Source organism: Boleophthalmus pectinirostris, unplaced genomic scaffold, assembly GCF_026225935.1.
Source record: "Boleophthalmus pectinirostris isolate CB_2022bp ecotype Guang Dong unplaced genomic scaffold, ASM2622593v1 HiC_scaffold_7, whole genome shotgun sequence".
NCBI classification, from domain to species: Eukaryota; Metazoa; Chordata; class Actinopteri; order Gobiiformes; family Gobiidae; genus Boleophthalmus; species Boleophthalmus pectinirostris.
In genome coordinates, this window is record NW_026571473.1 from 11521132 (window position 1) to 11533761 (window position 12630).

Below are 12630 nucleotides of genomic sequence, written 5' to 3' on the forward strand. Positions count from 1 at the left end.
CAAAATACAGTTCTGAGACATGAGTGACTGTTTTGTTCCAATATTGCTGGTTCAATTGAACGTGGAAAAGAAAAAGAAATGGACTCCAAATAGGCGACTTCTGAATTCCTTTTATTGCTGGTTCAGTTACTATTTTTCATTGTTTAAAACTTGAGTAATACTGATTGTTCAGAGAGACACGCTCAGTCAGTCAATAAAATATCCTCATTAATGTTCAATAATGGCCAAATCCATCTTGATTTTGTGATTTACAAATAATGTCTATTGACTTGGGTCACGAAGGTTTGTGACTTTTAAAATATGGGTCCCCAGAAAAAAAAAAACTTTGGGAAACACTGCTTTACACCATATGAGAGGGTTGGTACCTCATTAAAACATACCAGGAGTGGTTTGTTTCATTCACATGTTTGAGTAAGTTTGCATTGTTAGTCTTATTTACATTTCTAAAGCTCAAAATGCTCAGTTCCACATTGTGATGTCATGAAGTGTGAGTTTTCAAGTAAACAGCAAGCTTTTACTCTTTGTTTATTAAGATTGGAAAGAGTTGAAGTTTAAAAACACTGTGGCTCACTTCCTGTATTACCACATGACATCACAAGTTGGACTAGAGTTTGAGAAAAGAATAGGATTTGTGTGTTAAACATGTATGACTGAAACAAACACAACTCCAGATATGTTTTTGGTAAGGAAACAACTTTAAAACACAGATTGGAAAATAGTCAGCTCTTTAAGCTGCTAAGCACGATTTTGTTGACTTATTATTTTACTGACTGAAAGCGCGAGACAGTACATCACATTTAGTTGCACGACTAAATAACCAACAAATTCAGCTGTTCAATTGCTTCAAACTTTATGTATTCAAATTTTGTCGTGCCACACTCGTTTCTCGTCAGTTCTTGAATACAAATTGTGCTTTCAGATTTCCCTATTCCCTTGTGAATACTGAACTTACGACACTAGAACAACGCGTGCCAAATGTGGTGACAAGCCGGGGTCATTCAGGTCCCAAACTGCGCCTCGCCTTTGAATCCTCCAGTCCGCCAGTTCACAGAATGGGCTAAAGAAAGCAGCTCTTTTACATTGTGTCTCATTCCGGACTATGGTGGATGTGAGGCGCTTTTTATCAGGCTGCGCACACCACCGCTATCGCCTGGAGACGTAGTGGGGGTCACACAGTTAACCATTGTTGGGGCGATGATGGACAGTCGGGCCGGAGCACAAAGCACAAGGCTCCGGGACGGCTGCAGGGGCTGGCATGGACTAGCACCTCGGCACTTTTCACTCGACGCGCAGGAATCGTGTAATCCAGCCTCGTATGGATCTGTTCGTCTGACCCTTAATGATGAGTTTTCAGCTCCGGTATGACAGCTCGGAGGTGTGCCGAGCGGAGAGGAGACAGGTTCATCTATGAAGTGAGAGAGAGAGGGTGCAGATAGAGAGGGTTTTTTGCTAAAGAAGTCTGCAGGGTGTGAAAGCAAAATATTGAAAGGTTATGGGAGATTAGTAATGGGCTGTTCAATAGTGCGTTGGTGCTTTAGCCAGTGGTACTGTCTATTCAGAGAGACAGTAGCCCCAGGATGGAACCCACAACCTCCTAGCAGGGAGTCAGCAAACTTGGACAACTGTGCTCCCATTTACTTGGGAGGTCAACATAATGATTTAAAAGGTTTTGTTTTTGAGCAAAGTTTCAAAAGTGTACTAGTTTTTACAAAATGAAGTAATCACAATAACTTTTAAAAGGGGCATTTTTTTCTGGTGGGGGTCCGCACTTGACTTCATTGTCTCCATGATGTTATTGCTTTACCAGAAATGTTCCACAGTATGGTATTAAACTAATCCATCTTGTTTTTTCCAATTACAGACGTTTTTGTTTTTTTTGCTTGAAAAAATCTAGGTATCATTTGTTCATTTGTTTTTCAATATAACACCAAAAATAAGAAAATGGAAAAAAAACACAATTATTTTCTTCATTATTTGTCTCCAAAACCAAAATGAAAAAACAGATAACGGTTTGTTTTTTCAGTTTTCCATTTTATGTAAAAATGAATAATGGAAAAAATGGATAACAGCCATTTCCCGTTTTCGTGATTTAAACTGCGATGCCAGACTTTTGCACTGCATATGGACTGAACCAGGACTGAACCAGGACTAAAGTAAACCGTTTTTAGTCCTGGTCTAATCCCAGTCTCAGTCCCAGTCTCAACCATGGTCTGGTCCCGGCCTCAGTTATGGTCTCAGTCCTGGTCTCAGTTCTGGTCTGGTCCCAGTCAGTCCCGATCTCAGTCCCAGACCTGGTTTAGTCCACGTTTAGTCTAGTTTAGTCCTGGTTCAGTCCGTATGTGACACAAAAGTTCGGCATGTCAGTTTAAGTCACGAAAATGGGAAACGACCGTTATCCGTTTTTTCCATTATTCATTTAAACACAAAATCAAAAAAACAAATCGTTATCTGTTTTTTTATTTATTTTGGGTTTGGAGACAAATAATGAAGAAAATAGTCGTTTTTTCTCATTTTCTTATTTTTGGATTTATATTGAAAAACAAATAAGCAAATGATATATGGATTAAAAAATACCCTGAAAAACATGTATTCTCCACTCTCCACAGATCTGACCAGTAACTTGGGCTTGTTATGCCACCTGCTTGTCTCCATGAAGATCAATAAGTTTAATGTCGCACTGTGTAACATTACAAAAGTGACAGCATCTCCATGGAAACAAGAATGTGGCATACCATTCACAAAAAAGTTACACAGTGCACCTTTATCTTAAGAAAGAACTGACTGCTTGCTTACTTCAAAATGAGCGATGGAAAATGTTTGTATCTATGCTAAATTAAAAACTCATACAGATAGCGCCTGTCACCTGCAGCCTTACTGTAAACAAGCAAAAGATGAATGAATTAAATTATGAGTCTTTTCAGCATTCCTCCCCTCCGCTGTCATTATCATATAAAGCACATTGTCCATAGCTGACATTTAAGGTGTTGTTAAATCATTTTTGAGCTGCGCATAAACACAATTACGTCTGAAAAATGTCTAACCTTTAAAATGCCGACACTATCTCCAAAAAGGTTAAAATATGCCTATTATTTCATACTATGCATTCATAATTGCACAAAACATTCTATTAGTCTTATGATAGATGGGCGTATACTCAGAGACAGGAATATACAAGAAGATACAAAACCTTTATTTCCAAATATATCCCTATGAATCCTATAAGACAAAACAAGTTGATAAATTAACACATTACATATTATTATTTAAAAACCCACATTGATCAAAGAACGCCTCCTCGCAAGATATAACTGATTGTACATGAGAATTTATAGTTTGGTTGCCACTATAAATTCTCTACATGTTTTTGTTTGTTGGCAGTGCTGTTGAAATGAGCGGTGCAATGCATGCTTAACAAAGATGGGAAAAAAATACTAGTAGAGGTTGGCCTTTTGAAATAGAAAAACAAGTTTAAATATTCCCAAAGCAAAAAACCCAAAAAAACATTTAATTACTTGATACCACTTCATAATAACTACACTTTAAAGGTGCATTATGTAACTTTCTAGTGGAACATTTGCTGTCTCCGTGGAGATGCTTTGCTTTCTTTGCTTTGCTTTCTTATTTGCTTTGTCTGGAGTGTTCAGCAATATGGCATTAAATATACTGTATCTATCTCCATCGGGACACCACAAGGGCAAATTACAAGTCAGATCTGAGGAGAGGTGACCCTGCTTACAGTAAGAATGTAAGAATGCAGTAAAAGCGTTGGCAAGTGAATGGATCAGTTTAATGCCATTCTGTGGAACATTCAAGACAAAGCAGTAATGTCTCCATAGATACAAGCAGTTGGCAGACCACACACCAAAAAAATAAAAAATTACAGAATGCACCTTTAATTGGCCTTCGTAAATCATAAACATCAATCATAATGAAAAAATGTATGAACAAGTTTATTAAGAATGAATCAGGCTTTGTAACTACTTAAAGGTGCATTGTGTAACTTTTCTGGTGGAGGGTTGGTCACCTACTAGTTTCCATGGAGATATCATTGCTCTGCCTGGAATGTTCCACAGTATGACATTAAACAGCTCTCTCTTACATTTATTCAATTACAGTTGGTTTTACAGCTCAAAAATACCTAAAAAAAACAGGCATTCTGACTGTGAAAGGGGTCGCCTCTCCATAGATCTGATCTATAACTTGGTCTGGTTTGGTCTCCATGAAGGTAGAAAGGTTTAATGCCATACTGTAAAACATTTCAGACAAAGCCATCACATTTCCAAGGAGAAAAGCATTTGAAGGTAGCCCGATCATCCGGTTTCACTTCGTGGAAACTGCCTGACCTCGCAGCATTAGGATTTGCTTGCTCGAGGGTGGGCGGATACTTTTTTAAATTTAACCAATAGCTGCTATTTGGTCGTGGGGTAGTAATGTGCTGCTAACGGTGCTAACTGGTATATTAAGTTTTTCCCAAATCCTGTAGGAAGAAGGGCAATAACGTCTTTACCCTTGATAAAATTCACCAAACATTCTCTTTGTTCTGGCTTTAAATCCTCAATCTCGGGAACCAACACAGAATGTATGGCTCTTCACTGATTGACTGGTGCCTGAACTTGCACTTCCGGGGTTCTTGCAAACCATCTAGTGTATTCTGATTCCTGACCTAGTCACTGGAGAGAAATGAAACTGGGAGGTGCTGTCATCCTGGCCAATTCGAAGGACCCTCCACCAGAAAAGTTACACAATGCAACTTTAACTTTAATAGGTCAGGGGACTATATCTGAATAGAGTGGACATTATGATTTAAGCCTTTGTTTATACTTTTTAAGGCATAAATAAGTGTAGTCATTATAAAGTGTTACCAATTACTTTCCAATTCTCCATCTCCAACTATTCGTCCTTCGCCATAAAACCTGCAAGAACAGCAATTCAACAGAAGAAAATACCAAATGTTTTCAGCCCGGCTCGTTCCTTTAGTCTCTACCTCAAAGTTACAAGCTGATTGGGAATGCATGGACAAGGTTACAAGCCCTGTGGGAGAGGGGAGGTCGTATTATGTTGCGTTGCCAGAGCCTCAGACAATATTGTGCCTTATTAATCATTGATCTAGTCAGCGGTGTAGCTTTCAGAAGACTGGTGGATTGAGTTCACAGTGCTGAGTTGATGAGATAGGAGATTTTTAAGGCAACCAATGTATTATTCAAACAGAACAAGGAAGAGAGTGTAAGAAATTCCACCTGGCAGATTTTGAGACGGTTGGCAGGGTTAGTCATAAAGTGTGCATGTAAAAATATAATACAATAGAAATGTGGTAGTTAAAGGTGAGCTACAATATGTTACTTTTTTTAGGGTGATCTGCAGTCTGCTTCATTGAGCTGTTGTTGCTTCGCCTGTAATGTTCCACAGTATGGCATTAAGCGTATCCATTTGCATCTTGCATTCAATTATAGTTGCTAAAAATTCTGCGTTCTTATTGTGAGCAGGGTCTCCTCTCCACACATCTGACTTGTAACTTGGCCAGGTAGCATCCCATTTCTCACTAAAAAGATAGTTTAATGCTGTACTATGAAACCTTGAATAACCTATGAAATCAGTAACTTTACCATTGAGAAAAATCGAAAAGTTACATAGGGCGCCTTTAAAGCTGGAATGGTTTATTTATTAATGTTTATTTAGGAATGAAGAAAAAAGTAAAGCTTTCCTGGAGACAAAACTGTGAAAAGGAAATCTGGACGGCACTTTAAAAAACAAATTATATTATTTAAAAAAATTTAGTTCCAATATTAATTATTTCATTAGCTGTAAACATTATTTTCTTTTGGTCTGATACTCTTCTTTTAGCCAAAATATGGACGTCACTCTGACAAATTTGACATCTTATATACTAGCTATCCACTGCTTACCCCAATACAGTATTCGCTTCACACAATAACAATTACGCACATGATAAAAAATGCCAAAAATCACAGTGATAAGATTACACATTACACGCCTCTTTAAGTCTTCAACCTCCTTTACATGTTCCCTTTGAGGCGAATTTGTCTTTGAGGAAGCAACGATGTCTCCTCTCTGGTCTGGACTTTTGCTGGAACACATTTGGCATTTGTCCACGTGCCCTCTGTTCTGGCTGCAGACAGTGGAGTCGGAGAAACTGAAAATATCCATTGGACTAGCAGATCCGTGCCCTTTAGTTCGTCCGGAGTTGGTAATCTGCCAAGAAAACAGCGAAGCATTAACACACACAGAAGAACTGCCCTCATCACCTCCGCACATCGCATCACTGCCAATAAGAGCCCTATTAATTCCCCAAACAAGATTCACACTAATACTGGCCCCTGCACCGCTCCACTAAATCAATTTACAGAGATTGAGCACATTGAAATTCCACACAGAGGTTTGCTCAAGTGTGGAGCTGTTGAAACAATACCTGGAAGCGGCTTTGGCTCCCTCATTGCCCATTAGAAATACTGTGCAAGCTCTTTTGCACGGCTTGGTTGGTATAAACATCTTTTTATGCCAATTTGGGCTTTGTGATATCAGACATCCTTTAAGGTTATACGAGTTCTCCGAAGGCTGAGAGGATGGTAACAGCATGAATTTGAAGAAAGCATGAAGCAAGAATTTGAAGAAACTCAACTTACTCAAGAGTAAAAAAGGTACGAGTAACTGTCTGCATGCAATTGGAAGAAGGAAAAACAAATAATCAGCTTTATTTCCAAAGTGCATAATTGGATTGAAGTCCATGATTGGCTAATCTACCTGTAGTGCTGCACAGAGACAGGTCAAAACAATACAGTACTCTATATGGAACAGAAAACAAATAAATGCTCAGATGCTTAATCTCACTGGTTCTAAAGCAGTAAAACCAGAAACTTTCAAAGAATAGACCACAAAAAGCTAGGGAATCACTGATCCAGCTTTTTCAGTTCTGATACTGATTTCTATACTACAGCTTTTAGCATCTGTCAATATCCAACAACAACCAATGCAAAGACTAGGGCTGAATGATTTTAGAAAAAATTGAATTGCGATTTTTCTGGCAGATATTGCAATTTCGATTTCATCCACAATTTTTTTTTCAGTGCACATGAACATTTGCAAACATCACAGAAACTTACATCATACCAGAGTCCTGCACTGATAATTTGACGCTGGACCGTAAAGCCCAATTTACGATCAAAATGACGCAGATAATAAGGGCTGTGATTGGTCCTCTCTGCCACCACTCTACATACATTTCCTGTACTCCGCTTTCCTTTCTTTCAGTATACATTGAGTAATAATGTGTTTAATGCAGCTTTGTGCACATTTATTTACTTTTTACAGAAACAAAACTTAAAACCACATGGCTAATTTTCATCAACTGTAAGCACTGGAAAAAAAAACAAAAAACTGCTCACTTCTGTCAGACTAAAGGACACAACTCAGTGGAACATAGGTGTTCTTTCTGTGACAGAGGATGTGCTGATGATGGTGAGTCTGAAATTTTACATGAATGCCAGGTTTAAATCCTAGCCTCCTCGTGTTGTAGCGGTAAATTACTTTGCGGCGTATAAACCTCAACGCGGCTTTGACGTGTTGTCTGAGATTGCGATTTTTGGTCCCAAACAATAGATCATTCAGCCCTAGCAAAGACTAAAACAAAATAAAACAAGACTACTCCAAATGTGCTATGCAGCAGTTATTTATCTCTATAAGTACAGAACAGCTTTGTCTTATTGCATCAATCTATATTTCCAACCAGGATATCGACTGAACCAGTATTTGGAAACTGATATCTGATCCTGCAAATTTTTCAGTATCAGTGACAATATTAGATATCAATATCTGATTGGTGCATGCCTACAAAAAGGAGAAAAATGAAATCAACCAGCCAAATTAAACATCTATATTTCACTTGCTATTTCCCATTATTATTCCGACTCTGCACAAATGTTTGAATAAAGAGCTGCTTAATATTGTTGCCATCACATACTGCTCTAACTGCACAGTACAGTCTTGGCTTACAAATGTACTATACAAGTACTAAATGCCTGTTCATCACTCATTAATAAGTCAGTGGAGTCTTTGTGATATGGGTATTGTTTTATCAGAGTGAGCATGTCTATTAGCGTAGTGCCAAGTGAAATGAGACCCCCTCCCCTACTCTATCTCTTTATCTATCTATCTCTCTCTATCTTGCCCTTTCTCTTTATGTCTGTCTCTCTCTTTTTCTCTAGCTCTCTCACTATCCATCTACCTATTGCTCTGTCTATCTCACTCTTTCTCTCACTATCTCTCTATCCATCTATCTATCCATCTATCTTTCTCTCTCTCTCCCCCTTTCTCTATTTCTATCTCTCTCTCTCCCCCCTCTGTCTGAGCTGCTGATGGGAACAATAAGAGAAAGGTGATAGCTTTCTCTCCACTCCACCTAACTTCATCACTCTTATTTTCAGTCTGGCCTCTTCCTCATACCCCTCCTCCTCCTCCTCCTCCTCTGCTGACTCTACAGGCAGCTCATAGTAACCTTGGCGATACCCCGGGAGCCTCCTGGCATCCGGTGGCATCAATCCGCCCGCGCAGCCAATGCCTCTCACCTGACACAGCGCAGTAATGGACAGAATGGATAGCATAGCGGCAGGTTCATTTCTAGGCTACGTGGCTCATATCAAACTTTTTTTTTTTTTTTTGCTTAAATCCTGGCTATGCTCCAATGTCTAAAAGTGACTGTACTGTCTCTGCAAGAGTTCAATTCATAACAAGCCTGAATCACTAGGCCCGTCACGATAATTGCTATATTGACTTACGTGGCAATATATGTTAGATGGCACAATACATTTTGGGGGTCAGTATTTATCGTGGGTACTTTTTCTTAGAACTTAGCGAGAAACTTTTTGGTATTTGTTTATACTATGATCAGATTTGAGCTGTGGAGGGTTGAATAAATAACTTCTGTGGCTCATTATAGATACACACTAACTACTAAAGTGATTAATTCTGCTATTTATTCTTTGCAGTTTGTGTTTTAGTTTAAGTGTGCATTGTGTAACATTTCTGGTAGAACGTCCGTTAAATGCTTAAGATGTTATTGCTTAATCTGGAATGTTTCACAGTCTGGTATTAAACATTTCTATCTTCATAGAGACCAAACCAGACCAAGTTGCAGGTCAGATCTGTGGAGAGGCAACCCCGCTCACAGTCAGAATTCTTGTTCTTGTGTTATTTTTGAGCTATAAAACCACCTGTAAATGAATAAATGTAAGGTAGAGTGGTTTAATATCATACTGTGGAACATTCCAGGCAGAGCTATGACATATCCATAGAAACAAGCAGGTGACGGACCAACCAAAAAGTTACATAGTGCACCTTTAAGTATATTGTACATTTAAAATAGTTTTTGGGATAACCCTGCTGTAGGGTTTGTGTGTCAATGTCATAAGTTAGTTTCAGTAGGAGTTTCCCGTCTATATTTTCTTCAACAATGTATCATACTTCAAAATGTTGTTATCGTGACAAGCCTATGTCACAGTCCTATAAATATAATTATGATCTTTGTATTCATGTGAATAGGCTCTATACTTCAAAGGGTTGTTCAGGTGTTTACCACTCAAACACTGAATTACACCAATCAAGCACAACATTAGTAAGTGCTTTGGGTGTCTTGAAAGATGCTATAGAAATCCAATGCATTATTATTATTATTAGCTCCTGTCTAATGCAAGTGGTTTCAAGAGGTCTCCAAACATGTCGAGTCACATGTAAACTAGTGTGGCTTCTTTGGACCATAGATAGAAATTAAAACATGTTCTTGAAAAAAACAATAACTAATATCTCAGTATTACTTTGGACGATAATGAGACAATATACTGTATGTGTATGAGTTTCAATATCATGGACCATTTATTTTCAGTCTCGCCCATTTATTTTGCTGACGCTAAAGCCAGCCTCACCTTGTAAATCTAGGATAATATCTCTCTGTATTTTCTTTTTTTTACAGACTGATCCCCACACCTTCCAGTCTGAAGCACTTCTAAACGTGATAGTGCAGTCAGTTTCTTTTTTTTTTTTCAGTGATGCATGTGAAACGAAGGAGCTCACTGGTCACCTATCATTTACAGTTGAAATTTGCTCATTGATTCAGCAGAAATCGGAGATGTTTTTCAGCGGCGTGATATTTTTTTCCCCTTTTTCCAGACCATGCGTGCCCCCGATTGGCTAATCCACCCGTCAATCACGGTCACTTGAAAACTGGGAGACTCACCGGTGACCAGAAAATTGTAGAAATATCACCTACACTTGTTTGAAATAATATAAAGTTTGTTATATTGTTATTATAGACAATATACTGTACTTAACACTGCATATGTCCACAACAACCATCTCTATATTATACCATTTTTGATACATCTCTCACTTTCATCAAGAGATACTCTAAGGTACATCCTTAATTGGTCCGTGATGTTCATCTAGTTAAGTTAGAAATTTTAGAAGAAACATTCCAACACAAAACAAAACAACAAAACCTCAAAATGCCTCCCACTGTTTCCCACCACACACTCCCCTCCCTCTTTTCTGTCATCAGATGGTGGAGAAAGTCAAACCAGAGGCGACAGTGGTGTGTGCCAGCTGTCTCACAAATGGGATCTCTCTCAGGCAGAGGCAGAATCACCACACTACAGGTGCTCCCCGCTGTAACTGGAGTCTGGAGACCTAAACTGCTTCTAGCTCCAGGTCTGAATAAGAAATGATAAGGCAGAGCTCGCAGGCTTGTGCAGTTCTCCTCCTCCTGGCATCCAGCGTGGTGTCATTTAAAGCCCCCCGAGGACAAAGCTCAGGGGCAGACAGCGCCAGCTAATGGAGATGATGGATAGTGCACGGACCAGTTCACGTAGGACACGCACGTAATAGTGACTCACACACATTCAGACAGGGCTCCTCCAGGAAAGTCTTCTCTGGTATTCTCATTCTAACCCTACTACTGTATAAGCTGGAAACTTTTACTTTAAGAGATACAGTCAACATTTACAATAGCTAGCGTAAATACACTATTTCATATCATTTCTTCCCATCGACTGTATAGCATTTGTCTCTAGTCAAATGAAGCTCATCGAGGCTGACAGTTATAGTAGCAAACATGGAGCCAGGTCTATAGTAGGAATAGGAATTTATTTACAAACAAAATAGCTAAATAAAACCCCCGGGATCAAGTAGAGCATTTAAAGAGTTGAAATGCCCCTATTTAGAATGCAACAGCTAGTAGTTTAGTTATGTCCATTTATATATACAGTCTAGGTTTCTTCCTAATTTGAATAATTCAGGAGCTCTCTAGTAGAGGTAAGAGGTATACTGTCTTGAAGATCAAAATAGTTGTTCTGAAAACTCACGAAATCAGAATATCGACTATAGTGACGACAGGGCTGGTTTAAAGGGTATTTGTTAACCTATGGCCTCGTGCAGGGAGGGGTCATCACAAAGTCTGTAATCTGCATTTTTCACATCTGTTACAAAGGGCCAGACCTTCCTGCTACACCCCTGGTTATGAGATAATTAGAAACGGTCAAAAAGTTGCAAAAAACATCTATTAATGGAGATGATGGACACTGCAGGGACCAGTTCACTCGTAGGTCACGCACGTAATAGTGACACGTACGCATTCAGACAGGGCTCCTCCAGGAAAGTCTTCTCTGGTATTCTCATTCTAGTGTGACATAATCCTACTATTGTATTTGGAATCAGCAGAAAATTCAAACATGGTTTTCTTAAAGAATTCCAAAGATAGTCCTTATATTACACATGGACCACATATAGAATAGCTTACTTTAATACAAAATTTCATATCCACTGATTTGAATCATTTGGAAGTTTGCATTCTCTAGTGGATAATAATTAAGAGGTACACTGTCTACAAAATTATATAAAAATAGTTGTTTTGAAGACATGTAAAATCAGAATATCGAGTTCATATATTGCTTATAGGGGCAATGGACTGGGGGTCCATTGGGGGTACACAGTTTAAAAGAGCCTAGTGCGTTAATAAATCTTCATTGTGCATTTTACATAGAATATTTACATAGAACACATTGGTCTGGAAGATGGTCTCCACCCAGGATCTAGGATTTTGTGTTACATTCTGACTGTCAGTAATTCCAAAATATAATTTGAAAACTATCTAAAAGTACAAACTAACAGAGTAATCTTTTGAAAATGCTTTGGTAATCATTTTGCACTTGTCCATTCACATTTTTGTGGTATCTGACCCTAAACCAAGACACGTTTTAGCACATTACTGGGTTTAAAAAAAAATAAAATAAATAAATGTTATTGGAATAATTTAAAAAAATCACTTTGATCAGCATAACCCCCTATTCCCTACCCACTTCATCCCATCCACTACACACTGTGTCATGTCTACTATATTTTTGCCTGACTCCAGTGCTGACCAGGCGTTATCCCTGCAATATCTGAGTCAGTCACACAGCAGGTATGTTGTGTGTGCTAGTCTAGTCTGCTGAGTAGCTCCACTAAACTGGTAGGAGGGAGGTTTCTGAAATTGCCAATATGCCAGAGTAGTCCAAATAAGACTCTAGTAGGAATGATTTAATAGTTTGTTAAAATTAAAGGTGCTATATTACACAAAATTTACTCCTG

At 38.6% G+C, this 12630-nt stretch overlaps 1 protein-coding gene across 1 annotated transcript in view; it reads right to left on the reverse strand.

Annotated features, from left to right (window-relative positions):
• Positions 1-3169: 3169 nt before the first annotated feature.
• Positions 3170-12630, reverse strand: part of ap1m3 (adaptor related protein complex 1 subunit mu 3) — a 48422-nt gene continuing 38961 nt past the window's right edge. The window contains exon 12 of the mRNA XM_020938075.2: positions 3170-6210. Coding sequence (XP_020793734.1) covers positions 6188-6210 — 23 coding nt within the window. The 3' untranslated portion in view covers positions 3170-6187. The remainder of the gene's footprint in view (positions 6211-12630) is intronic.